General features: G+C 40.8%; 1 protein-coding gene across 1 annotated transcript in view; it reads right to left on the bottom strand.

The window, feature by feature from the left end:
* The window catches only part of LOC100373130 (aminopeptidase N-like), a 28400-nt gene extending 19575 nt beyond the window's left edge, over positions 1–8825 (bottom strand). Inside the window, exon 1 of the mRNA XM_002738487.4 lies at positions 7981–8825. Coding sequence (XP_002738533.3) covers positions 7981–8717 — 737 coding nt within the window. The 5' untranslated portion in view covers positions 8718–8825. The remainder of the gene's footprint in view (positions 1–7980) is intronic.
* Positions 8826–12138: the final 3313 nt, after the last annotated feature.

Here is a 12138-nt window from a genome sequence, read left to right as displayed (position 1 = left end):
CGTAACTCGATGTTCGTAACTCGATGTTCGTAACTCGAACAATTCAGTATCTTGCGTCACAGTGTTGCTACATTTTGGTTGTTTTCAAAGTTAGAAGCTCATTTTTTATTTTCCATATAACGAACGCAGTGGCAGTGGGACGAGCTGTTTATATTTCATCGCGGAATAACGGTTACTAAGGCGTTTATATCATGATGCTGACTGTCCTGTTAAATGTTAGGCGACGAAATACAATACCGTCACTGAACGCAAACGTTGACACAGCGAAAGAAGTTTCCGTTGACGTTTCGGACTACTAGTACTAATCTTTCATTAAATTATTACTACAGGCAGGAAAAAAGATGTAAATTAACAAAGTTATCACGAGAATACCGCAAAGTATTCACTCAGGCAGTACAACTACGCTCGGTCGAAACGACCCGTCGCACTGCCTTCGTGCATATTTTGCGATATTGTCGGTCGTGATAACTTCATATTATTGACTTTGAGTCAGCTACCTAAGAGTCGGTCAATATTCAGTTGTATTGATCCCCCAGAGGATTTATTGAATTATTTTATTGGCTGTGCAATTGTTCGGTTATTCTAATCGTTCGTTCGTGTTCTTGTAATGACTTTAAATGCAAATGGCGCCGAAGTTTCGTTGAAAGCGAAAGAATTCCGAGATTTGTGTTTGCTCCTCAATAAGTGTTTCATTCTCGAGTTATCGCGTCAACTGTTTCCCTGATTTCTTTGGAGCAGTAGACGCGATGACGGAAGAAAACTGAATCTTTTTGAGAGACAAATACAAGTCTCATGGTCCTCGAGATTTTGGAAGCCATTTGTGTATAACGTACATATCATCATTTATGAACATTGAAAGGGGATTACGTCATGTACGGCCACACTTTACACCTGTAAATAAGAGTGTATTCTTCTCTAAATATAACACCCCACTGCGATGTATTTTGCATTACCCAGTAGCTAAACCGAGGTGTGTATTTTCAATATGTTTCAAAATAGATTACCCAAGTCCATTTTTCTGTAGCATCGCTGGATTGAAACGAAATTGTTAGAGACGAGTGATTTAATGACTGTTTTTCATAGTAATAAAGTTAAAGCGGGGGAGTCGTCACCTACGCATGCGTCAAGAGGCCATAGCGTGTCATTGTTTACAAACAAGCGTCTACCCATGAGCCTTTGCGTTCTTAGCGTGTGTTGTTATCATCGCCTGGGACTCAATTCCCGCGTGCGCAGGTGACGACCCTCCTGTAGTGCGCCCTTATTTATGAGTTGTTTGGCAATGATATATTTTGAAGAGCCCAGATGAGCCAGCACCCAGTCTGATACTGTAAATGCGTTAATTATTCGCTGGTTTTCAAGTTCGCTATTTTCGCTGGTAAGTGAAATTCGCTAAATTGAATCCACGTGAACTTGTGGAATAACAATGGAACTCATTGTTTCCATGCCAAGTTCGTCCATTTAAAACACAGAGAAATTGCTCAAAACATCAAAATAGTGAAATTAAATGCCAGTGAAAATAAATGGTTTTACAGCAGTATAATTTATAACCTTGGTTACCGCGACAAGGAGGTAACAGTACCACCAAACATCAAATTAATTTGAGGGTGCGTAAAAATCTGTATTTATTTTCTGCAAATTACACGTCTTTCAACGTGACAGTGTTTAAGGATAGAGAGGCCCATTGAGAGATTATAGTACGGTGATTTGATCAGCTGCGACGAGCGTTTGGGGACGTGGGCCGCAGTAATGAAAGAACTGTTTGTGAACAAACGACAAGGCCGTGATTATTATGGTCCACGCATGACCGGACTTGTAAGAGCATCTATTGTCAGCTTTCATCGAACGAAGAAAAGCGTGGCATATCAGACTACTTTCTCGTAAATTAAATAGAGTCATACAAACTTACGAAATATTCTACCTGTGTGGCCCGGAATTTGGATTCGCCGAACTGAAAACTTCTGAAAATATCTATTTTAAAAAAAAAAAAATTTTTTTTTTATGGCGCGAAACTGTTATGTTGGTGATACTGACGAAACGTGCACGGGTGAGCCTCTAGGGCAGACAGGTGACGATTAGTGTAAGTATGTGACCGTGGTCGTGTTCGTTGACATGAATGGTAATTAGTCAAACACCCTGGTGGGCATTTTCAGAGCGAAGTCACTAGCAAGGAAATTAGGACAGCCCCGGGGCACTGCCCGTCTGTTCTGGTTCACATTTCCGAAGTTTGCCGCGACGATTACGTACATATACCGGAAGTCTACAGGGTTGACACTACCACTGAAAATACATACACAATGTACTACAATTCCCATGCACCAAACCGAGCGTTAGAGCTTCCTGTACACAAACGTTGTATATGTTGCATGGGACCCACATCGAACAGGACGCGCCGCGACGACTATATTCAGTGTTGTTAAAGGGTGGTGGTCGTTGCGTAGCGCGTGTTTGAATTTCATGTAAATAAACAATGTATTTTACACGCGTTGTGTACGTCGCTATGAGTTCCATATCGAACAGGACGCAGCGCGACGACCACCGCCCTTTAACAAACATAACGCTGCGTTTGGTCACACACAGCTTTTCAAATTGATGAACTACGCGAAAACTGAATTCTGATCTTCACTTCAGTAATTATTTGTTTAATATGATTGTGCAAATGACAGCGGGAAAATTTTGCATACCAAAACAAACGCCGTTCTGTCGACTGACAACGAAGCAAACAACTTGTCAAAGCTGAATTTTAATACATGTATTGAAATACCCTATTTTAAGAGCCCGCCGATTCGGTAATATTGACGATAATAATTTACATCAAATTCTCGACAACAAGGATGCAGAAAATACTAACAAGTCGGCTGTGGTTGTTTACATGCTTTTTACAAGGAACCTGAGCGTCAGGATAATTCCGAACAGCCAACAAGATCCGAAGGTGATAAGCTACTCAGCGAAGAACGATGTGCTCCATACTGAGTCCACGATGATGTGACTGCGGTTTGGTATTGCTCGTCAATGGGAAAAAATAATTCAAAGTTGCAAAAATAAAATACATTAAAGCACCAAGAATGACGTAAAGCACGCGCGGGAAATGAGTCCCAAGCATACTAAAAACGCGAAGGCTTCTGGGTAGACGCTTATTTGTACACAACGACACGCTATGGCCGTCTACCGCATGCGCAGGGGACGACTCTCCCGCCTTAATGGGTATTTTGTACACATAGTTCGACTGGAAGTAATTTCTGTGCTCACGCGGCAGACTTATTGAATATTTCAGAGTTCCTAGGGGGATTGTTCTTGGTGTCACATACGTGCTTTATACGTCATTCGTGATTCGGAGTCGCTTTGAACTAAAAACATCACACAGCTGCGGCGCTGAGCTGATTGATATTTCACTTCGATATTTTAAGAAAAAAACAATAAGTGAAATAAATGTTCACACATAACGAATGTTTTGTCACGTTCTCGAATGATAACCTAAAATATCAACGCAACATGAAAAAGAACGTAATCCAAAAAGTAGAAAAAAAAATATTATTCAATAATGTCGCTCGCAACGAGATTTCGCCATTTTGTTTAAGGTATATCTTATCTTGAGCTATTCTTTTATCTGTCAAGGTACTGCGTGGTGTATATACGTTACAGTTTTTCTCTTTTATACCAGCGCTTCAGAAACAGGGAATTGTTTCTGTTCCAAATTATTGCGGGTCGCGAGACAAATCAAACAAATCTTTGTGAATTTGCGTGCGTAGGAACACACGTTTAAAAACATTCAAGTTTGAACATTTTCCCACAATTTGCGCAAGTACAGACTCGCAAATATTTCATCAATGTCTCAATAAAGCTCTAGAATGCTCTCCTCGTGCAACTTTAAATTGACATTTTATATTAATTCGATACAGAATTGCGTGCCTAAGTTACCCATATTAAGTTACATTTCAATCAGCTATCTGCGTGTTTGGGGGAAAGATAAACAAACATAGTCGTCAGTCACCCCAATACATTAATCTAATAAATCACAATTTTCTCCGTTAACAAGAACATCCATTTGATAAGTTATAATAAAATAAGCAAATGCGCGAGCCAGTTGAATTGCTGGTACGTGCGATTAATTAAATGCGCATGTGCATTATACTTTTGTTTAGTCGAACAACTGCGCGCGCTTTAAAAATTGGAAGTATTTTAAACAAATAAATCATACCAGTATTGCATTTATGCATGTGCCGGCCCTGTGTTTTCTACGAAACGCACGCAAGTGACTTGTTTTGTCAGCCAAGATGGCCGCCAATATATGCGAATCGTTTTTATTGTAACATCGCAGCGGGCATACCAAAAATAATCAATATTCAAGCTGCACTGAGTTATCCTGGAATCCAACCATTCCCAGTAGAAATCACTATGTAATCTGAATCGTTATTTAACTATGCAGTCGGCACAGAATCCTATGCCAACACTGATTGGCTGTCTCCATGTCCATCAATACATTGCCATGGAAACCCGCATGCGCAGATTGACCAAACCTACTAATACTGGCACTATTTTCAGTATTCGATCTGGCTAGAAATTCCTCGAGACGTACCGCAAATGAGGTTATTGGAATCACTCTGTGACTTCTCACGTTGAATTCACGCTAATTACACGGCATTTGAAAAATTTACCACGAGAAAAACACATGTGTGATGCCAAAGGCTACAATTGCAGTTACCATGGCTACGGTTCGCCGACAGCATATACATATGGCTGTTCAAGACAGTATCCTGTATGTCATGATGATCAATTCTGTGTTAGGCAATAACTAAGCGAATAATGACTGAATATTTACGAATACTTTATACTCATTATCGAATATAGATTATCGGATAATTATCTGCACCTAATATAAAGCATTAGCTTTATTATCGGCGACTATGTCGTTCCATCTAACACCAATGTATATTTAATTAAATGCACGATCTATGGGAAGGCATTAGATTGATCAAATGATGTAATTTTTTTTAGATATATTCAACTTCATTATCTATATAATAGACGATAATAATATCCGATAATGTTAAAAGTTAAAATGTCGCGCGTTACTGAAATTATCGCTACACTGTTTGTGATATCCGCGCCCTCTAGCAACAGTGCGCTTTTAGACGTCAGCCACAGCTTCGATTTCGTTTATATTTAAATTAGATTGTCTATATAAAAAATGCATGTTGTAAATATTTGTAGATAAACGCAGCGACATGTGACCAACCCCTGATTTTTAAAAACGATTTAAAGCGGGAGGGTCGTGAATTGAGTCCCACACGATCGACGATAACAACACACGCTAAAACGCAAAGGCTCATGGGTAGACGCTTGTTGACTATGACCATCTAACACATGCGTAGATGACGACTCCCCCGCTTTAATTCATGGTCGCTTCGGTTCATCGTCGTCGTCCAATCGCCATAGATCATGTCAGAATATCCTTAAGCATATCCGCGATAACACAGAATTTGTCATTATGGCCGACGAGATCTCGTTCAGAGCGAGATAGCTATGAGATTCGTTGTTGCCCTTCAAATAGTAATCCTTTTCTCCTATCATCGTATTCCCTGTTCCAAATACTAGTTCCCGCGCGCGAAGGTGACGACCCTCATGGCTTCATTGGCCAGGGAAACAGTTTGCGCTATGATTGGAGGGAATCGAACACTATTCCAGGGGCAAAATAAAATCTCATGGCTCTTTCACTCTGAACGAGATCTCAGCGGCCATTTGCGGATAAGCTTTTCTGGAAGTGTTGCATCGAACTCAAATAATCAAAGAAGTCTGCAAAATTCAGTAACGTTTAATGGGAAGGTGACGTCACTATCGAATTGTGTGGGATCTGGAACGTATGTTTTGGTCATAGATGAGTTGTGGCAAGTAGTGGGTCGGTTGACGAGGTCGATGTCTTTCGAGAGTTTAAACGAGCATGGTGAACTTAATGCATCATGTGACGTTACGGTACTGCATAGCAACTATTTTCACATGCATGATAACAATCGTTGTTACCCTAAACCTATCCCCGTTCCCTCTTTTCATCACAAAATCACAAAATAGTTCCGTTTATAGTCTGCACTTTCCCGTCAGAAGATTGGAACAAACAAAGCCAAACTTTTTGAGCAAAAACTAAAAATTGTTGCAAATTCTGTCTGTTGGCTCCAAAATTAGGGTTCATTTTAGAAATATTGAAGAATATAAAAAAAGGTGCAGAACAATTTGGGCGAGAAAGTCTGGTGATGATGAAAAGGTTATACCATATCGCCTTGTAAGTTCCATCATCTGGCAGTTGAGTCGAAGCATATTTTCGAGTCAGAATTTAAATCGTCGAAAAAAACAAACAAAAAACTGTCAACATACAAGCTGCTCTCTGATTGGTCAGACTATTAGGGTTAGGCAGCCAATCAGTAACATTCTTGTATGTGACTTCGTAATTACTCCCGTCAGGCTCAACTTTTCGTCAGGCGCAAATGACCACAGAGTTTAAAGCGGGGTGTCGTCACCTAGGCAAGCGTCAGGTGACCATAGCGTGTCATTGTTTACAAACAAACGTCTACCCATGAGCCTTTGCGTTCTTAGCGTGTGTTGTTATCATCGCTTGGGACTCAATTCCCGCGCGTGCGCAGGTGACGACCCTCACGCTTTAACGTCGGGTCTACGCCATTGTTGTTCCGACCTATATAAGCATAGTATTCGGAACACTGAGTACGTTGATGGGGGAGATGAATCACTAAGGGGACAAAGGCCTCAATCACAACTGAGATCTCGGAGGGAAATTTGCATTAAGGTTTATTGGGCCATCCTCTATTCCACAGTTCCCTTCGTAGCTACCTTCATAACACCCATAATCCCTGTGAATCTATGTTATAAATTACTCGTGAAACTACAGTAACTCGCGTCACACAAAGTACTCAGGCAGTTCGAGTTCGAATTTCATTTAAACAATGTATTTTACACGCGTTGTGTACGTCGCTATGAGTGTCATATCGAACAGGACGCGACACGACGACCAGCGCCTTTTAACATCACGATAATTGCGAAACGGTGGTTACCCCATCTCCTAATCCGTTAAACACTGACTCGAGACTAGTTGAGGTATTACACGCTAAATGCCCGTAAGGGAATGAACGGACAGTAGTGTTAGATTCACGTAGACCATTGTAAGCCTTTAATTGGTCATACAAATCACAAGGGGTCAACCACCAGACGCCGTGGGCGCACGCGAATGATAAAACGCATGTTTCTGGGCTCGTTAATGCTCACACCGAAATGATGCCGCGACGCACCAATATTTGACCATAGCATCAAATTTTAGAATTTGGATATTATGATGTAACGGTTACGTGCCTATAAATATGACAAATACCATTAACGCAGTTCTCCGAGGATCGTTATCATGAAACTAGACCGCATGGTCTGAAATATTCCTCCGTCTTTTCGCCTTTTCCGCAAATCAGCTCAGTGCAATGTGGAAAGTAAATCACTAGTCATGACCCGTCACGTTCTGAATTAATGCGCGAACGCTGCCAAATTGATTTAATGGCCTAACACATTTGTTTTCATTTTTGTGTGTGTTTTGATTGATTCTTTTACAGGACGACGTTGCCATATCTTCTCTAGTAAATATAATTCTTTTTTTAATCATAAATATATTTTGCCATTTTTCTTATAGTCATCTCCTATGTTCTGTGTGCGCTCCTCTGGCGTCTATACTGGTCAACTCCTAACGAGGTGTTCTTGAATTGTGTGTGTGTGTTTTGATTGATCCTTTTACAGGACGACGTTGCCGTATCTTCTCTAGCAAAAATAATTTGTTTTTTAATCATAAATATATTTTGCCATTTTTCTTATAGCCATCTCCTATGTTCTGTGTGCGCTCCCTCGCGATGTATAATGGTCAACCCCTAACGAGGTGTTCGTGACTCGTTATTTACGACGTAAATTACATCATTATAGCTCACATTAAACATAACGTACCTTTTTGTCGTTCCTCCATCATCTGTGGCTGTCTCGTAAGAACTGATGTACAACCCGAACAAATCTTGTGACAACCCACCTTGGAATTCCTCAAATGTAATGACGTAATTATTGTTTACTTTTAAACTCTCACTGAGACGTAAAACATAAAACTCGTTGAGCGGGAAAGGGAAGTCCTCGACTACGTCAATATGTCTGTTCGTCGCACCGTCTCTCACCGTTATCTGCCCGGTGATGTTCAGCGCGAGTGCGTGCAGGATGACGACGTCGGTTGTTTTTTGGCATCTGACGACAATGGAGACGGTGCCGGAGAAAACCCCGGTAACGTCTACATCGGGGGTCAATCTCAACTCGTAGTGCGACGGTTTGATGTGTGGCGGCAGACGGATATTGTTCCAGGGAATGCTCGGATCGAGGGTGCTTGTTGCGAACGTCGTGTTATCGACAACAGCACTGCTGCGTCCGTCTCCTTGTGGTCGGCCTCTTCCCGCTAAACCCACCACCAAACCGACCACAATTAATATCACTAAAAAACACACAAGTATTCCAGCTGCCACTTTGTACGAAACGAATACTCCCTTTCGTTGCTTGTATCTGATATCAATAGGAGATGGAGCGTGTCTATCGCTTTCTATATACAGCTCAGAAATAGCGTTGGCAGGAACGCTGTCTCCGTCTTCCATCATCATGTCGTGCACCTGACCGTCGTGGCTTGCCTGGGCGTCCCCATAATCCATATTCTGTGGCTGTTCTACACCGCTAGCTGACTGCCTGCCTGTCGACGAATAGACTTCAGTTTACTATTCACGGCACATAACAGCTCGCAATAGGTCAGGCTAGGTAAATATCGTTCTCACAGCAGACGACTATTGTAGTATGAATGAAATCACCGACGTCGAAAGCTGTCAGCGACTATACGAAGAAACGTTACTAGTCCCAAAATGTAATAAGTTTTTATACGGTTCTGATAGCGTGTATATTGAAAGAACAGTCCATTCATATCGGGGTCAGCGACCCGTTAGCTAAACTCAAAGCACCAACCGATATCGATACCGCGGGAAAACTGCGCACTATGTTCATGAACATTTGATGTACTTTGTTGAGATGAGATGAAAAACTGGTGCATCATGGGAAACAAATTGTTAATGATGCCTAGGGCAATGACCATGTTTTTCGTTGACTCGGTAATACCACCGTGACTTGATTCTGTGTAAATTCAAGTGTCGATGAACTTCGCTCAGTCATTCGATTTTTTTCGCGATTGATGTGAATTTTGATAAAAACTTAAAAAAAATGAAATTTTTGAAAATCGTTCTGTCCAGTATTCGTGTATAAATGCCATCAACCCAGCGTAAAATAATATTACAATGTTTACAGTACGTTTATTGTTGCAGTTTGCTCGCACGAGAGAAGGTGCATTTACTGACATTTGTACGAATGTTAGGTATTCCAATGGGAGTGTGAATCTTACGTCAATTGTACGTGAATGGTACGTGAATGGTACGTCAATTGTACGTGAATGGTACGTGAATGGTACGTCAATTGTACGTGAATGGTACGTGAATGGTACGTCAATTGTACGTGAATGGTACGTGAATGGTACGTCAATTGTACGTGAATGGTACGTGAATGGTACGTGAATCGAACCGTACTCTTGTTTTCACACTCGTTCGTCAACATCTTTCTAGCAATAAGACTATCTTGCTAACTTCACTTCACTTCACTGAAATTTGAATTGAATTTATATTAGCATTTTAAAATAAATTGATCGAAAATGCAATTTGAAAAAAAATAAATATAATATGATTTACAGTATTTACTATTGGTCGTGACTGTTCTTTCATATTTTTGTTTTTGTAGTAAATATTCATTTTTTTGCGTAGTTCGTATTTTAACTCAGCTGATTACGCAATGCAGAAACACTGCACAAATTCGACCTAATGGTAAATTGGTGATTTTCCGTACAACTGCGAGATCTCGCGAGATGCATGAAAGACGCGCGTCGAACGTCTGCCGCAAAAATCGAACGATTTGATTTTGAACTCGAATTTCTTTATTTCGTAGCTCACACCGACCGGCTGATCTTCGACAGAGGAATATTGCATTCGAATATCCTCTTTTAATCGAAATTGCCTATCATCAAATGTGTACAGCACATTATTGACATAGAAATGTCCCCCAAAATACTTTCGCGTTTGTCGAATCTCACGCGATGTTTGACGCCACTACGACGCTATGACCTTTGTCCGGTTTTTACGTTCGATTTCACGCATAACGCGTGATTCTCGCAGTGAACGGAAAATGGTCTATTTTGTTGTGGTAACGTTCAATTTTAGTAACATTGAATGTCGACCCGCCTCATCAATATTCGTTTTTCAATTCCTAACTTTAGCGATCGCAGCCTCGTTATCGTGACTGTATATGTACACACACCTCTCTGCCAGTGATTTAGACGATATTCAATGAAAACAGTGAAAGGTATGGGGTCAAAAATTACCGCGTACTACCATATATGGAAATGGAATGAGGTCACCGTGTATGTTTCTGTTCCCAGTCGCCGGGTGACTATAAACACACTGATCAACTTAATAGTGTTCGATTTACCGTCCGTTAACCTTTTCACCACCAGTTCCTTCGTCAAAACTTTTCACAAAACAGTCTCGTTTATAGTCTGTACTTTCCTTGAGAGGATTTTTTTATGAGTAAATCTGAAAATTTATTTAAATTGTGTCTGTTGCCTCCAAAATTGGGGTTCTTTTCCAGAAATATTGAAGAATATAAGAAAAAAGTGCAGAGAAAATCGGGCCAGAGAATCTAGTGGTGAAAAAGTTAAGGTCGTTTGCGGCCATTCAACCTATTAAACAATCATGTTTTTTTTTCTTTTGGTTCCAAACGTATTATTTTATGGAAAAGAAATGAATACTACTTGTCAGAATTTCTGATAATTTGAGACAACTGTAAGAACTCCGTCGTCTTGTAACTACATATTATTTTCTCACCAAATGTACCCGAACGAAAGTTTGCGATATGAAGTAACATTTTTACCATATAAATCACTGGTGAATAGTTCAATAATCTCTATTTTAATGGGCATTTGAGACACTTTTTGCGTGCGAGAAATATTTCGATGATCACTAACAACATAAAATAAAGTCATATTGTGAAAGTCAAAAAAGAAAATCAGGTGATGAGTTTCTGAGCTGACCATTGACCCCAAAACGCCGCGATCGTCGCACAGCGATTCTGACGTCAAAAAGGAACCTCCATGATTTTGATGACGAACGACGCGATGCGACGGCTGTGGCGATTCAAAGGTCTATAATCTAGCATTGTATTTTGGGGACATGCTATAACACATTATATTGGAACCCAACTGCGAAACTTGTTATATTTCAGTCACTTGATCTTGTTGTGATTTACTTTCCATATTGGACTGAACAGATTTGCATCAAATGAGAAATCGCGGCAAAAATGTCAGGTCAAATGGCCTCTAATTCGGGGGGGGGGGTACTCCCTGCAATTTAACTTTCGTGGATGTGCCGCTCTTTGGGATGTTTTTTTTTTCAGCCGTCTGCTCTTAAATTAAAGTGGGATCCACACAATTCAGGCATTTGGTGCAGCGACAGCGGTACCGGGATGGGGGTCAAGCTGAAACCCTTTGTGTCAGCGAAATTCGTCCCTCAAAATGCAGCAAATACCGTTTCTGAGGGTACGGGCGACCACTAGCGCCGAAGATGCGAGGGATGGTGAGCAGATCTCATCCCCTCATGTAAACTTCCGTGCCGCCACCTGTGTCTATAGTTGTGATGGATTTCACCCAGAATGCATATATACTTAGGGTGTAAGGCTTAATACAAAATATATGTATTTATTAAGATAATTTAGGTCTACTTTTAATATGCCACGACCGTACTTTGGTGTAAAATGGGGTCTGTCTGACAAATGTTGGGTCTGAAATGGGGTCTGCCGGACAACTGTTTGGTATAATATGGGGTATACATTTTGGTTCAAATTGGTCTAAAATGGACCCTGGGTTTTACAGTGCGGACTGCACACCTATACCATATCAGCATAAATACCCCCCCCCCCCAGTCCGGTACTCTAATCAAATCAACACAGAGACGCGAACGCTGACGGAAACTACATTGGCGATATTCT

This window comes from Saccoglossus kowalevskii, chromosome 20, assembly GCF_978046115.1.
Source record: "Saccoglossus kowalevskii chromosome 20, keSacKowa6.1, whole genome shotgun sequence".
Classification (NCBI taxonomy): Eukaryota; Metazoa; Hemichordata; class Enteropneusta; family Harrimaniidae; genus Saccoglossus; species Saccoglossus kowalevskii.
Note: the sequence above shows the minus strand (reverse complement) of the source record. Positions and strands in the feature narration are given on the sequence as shown.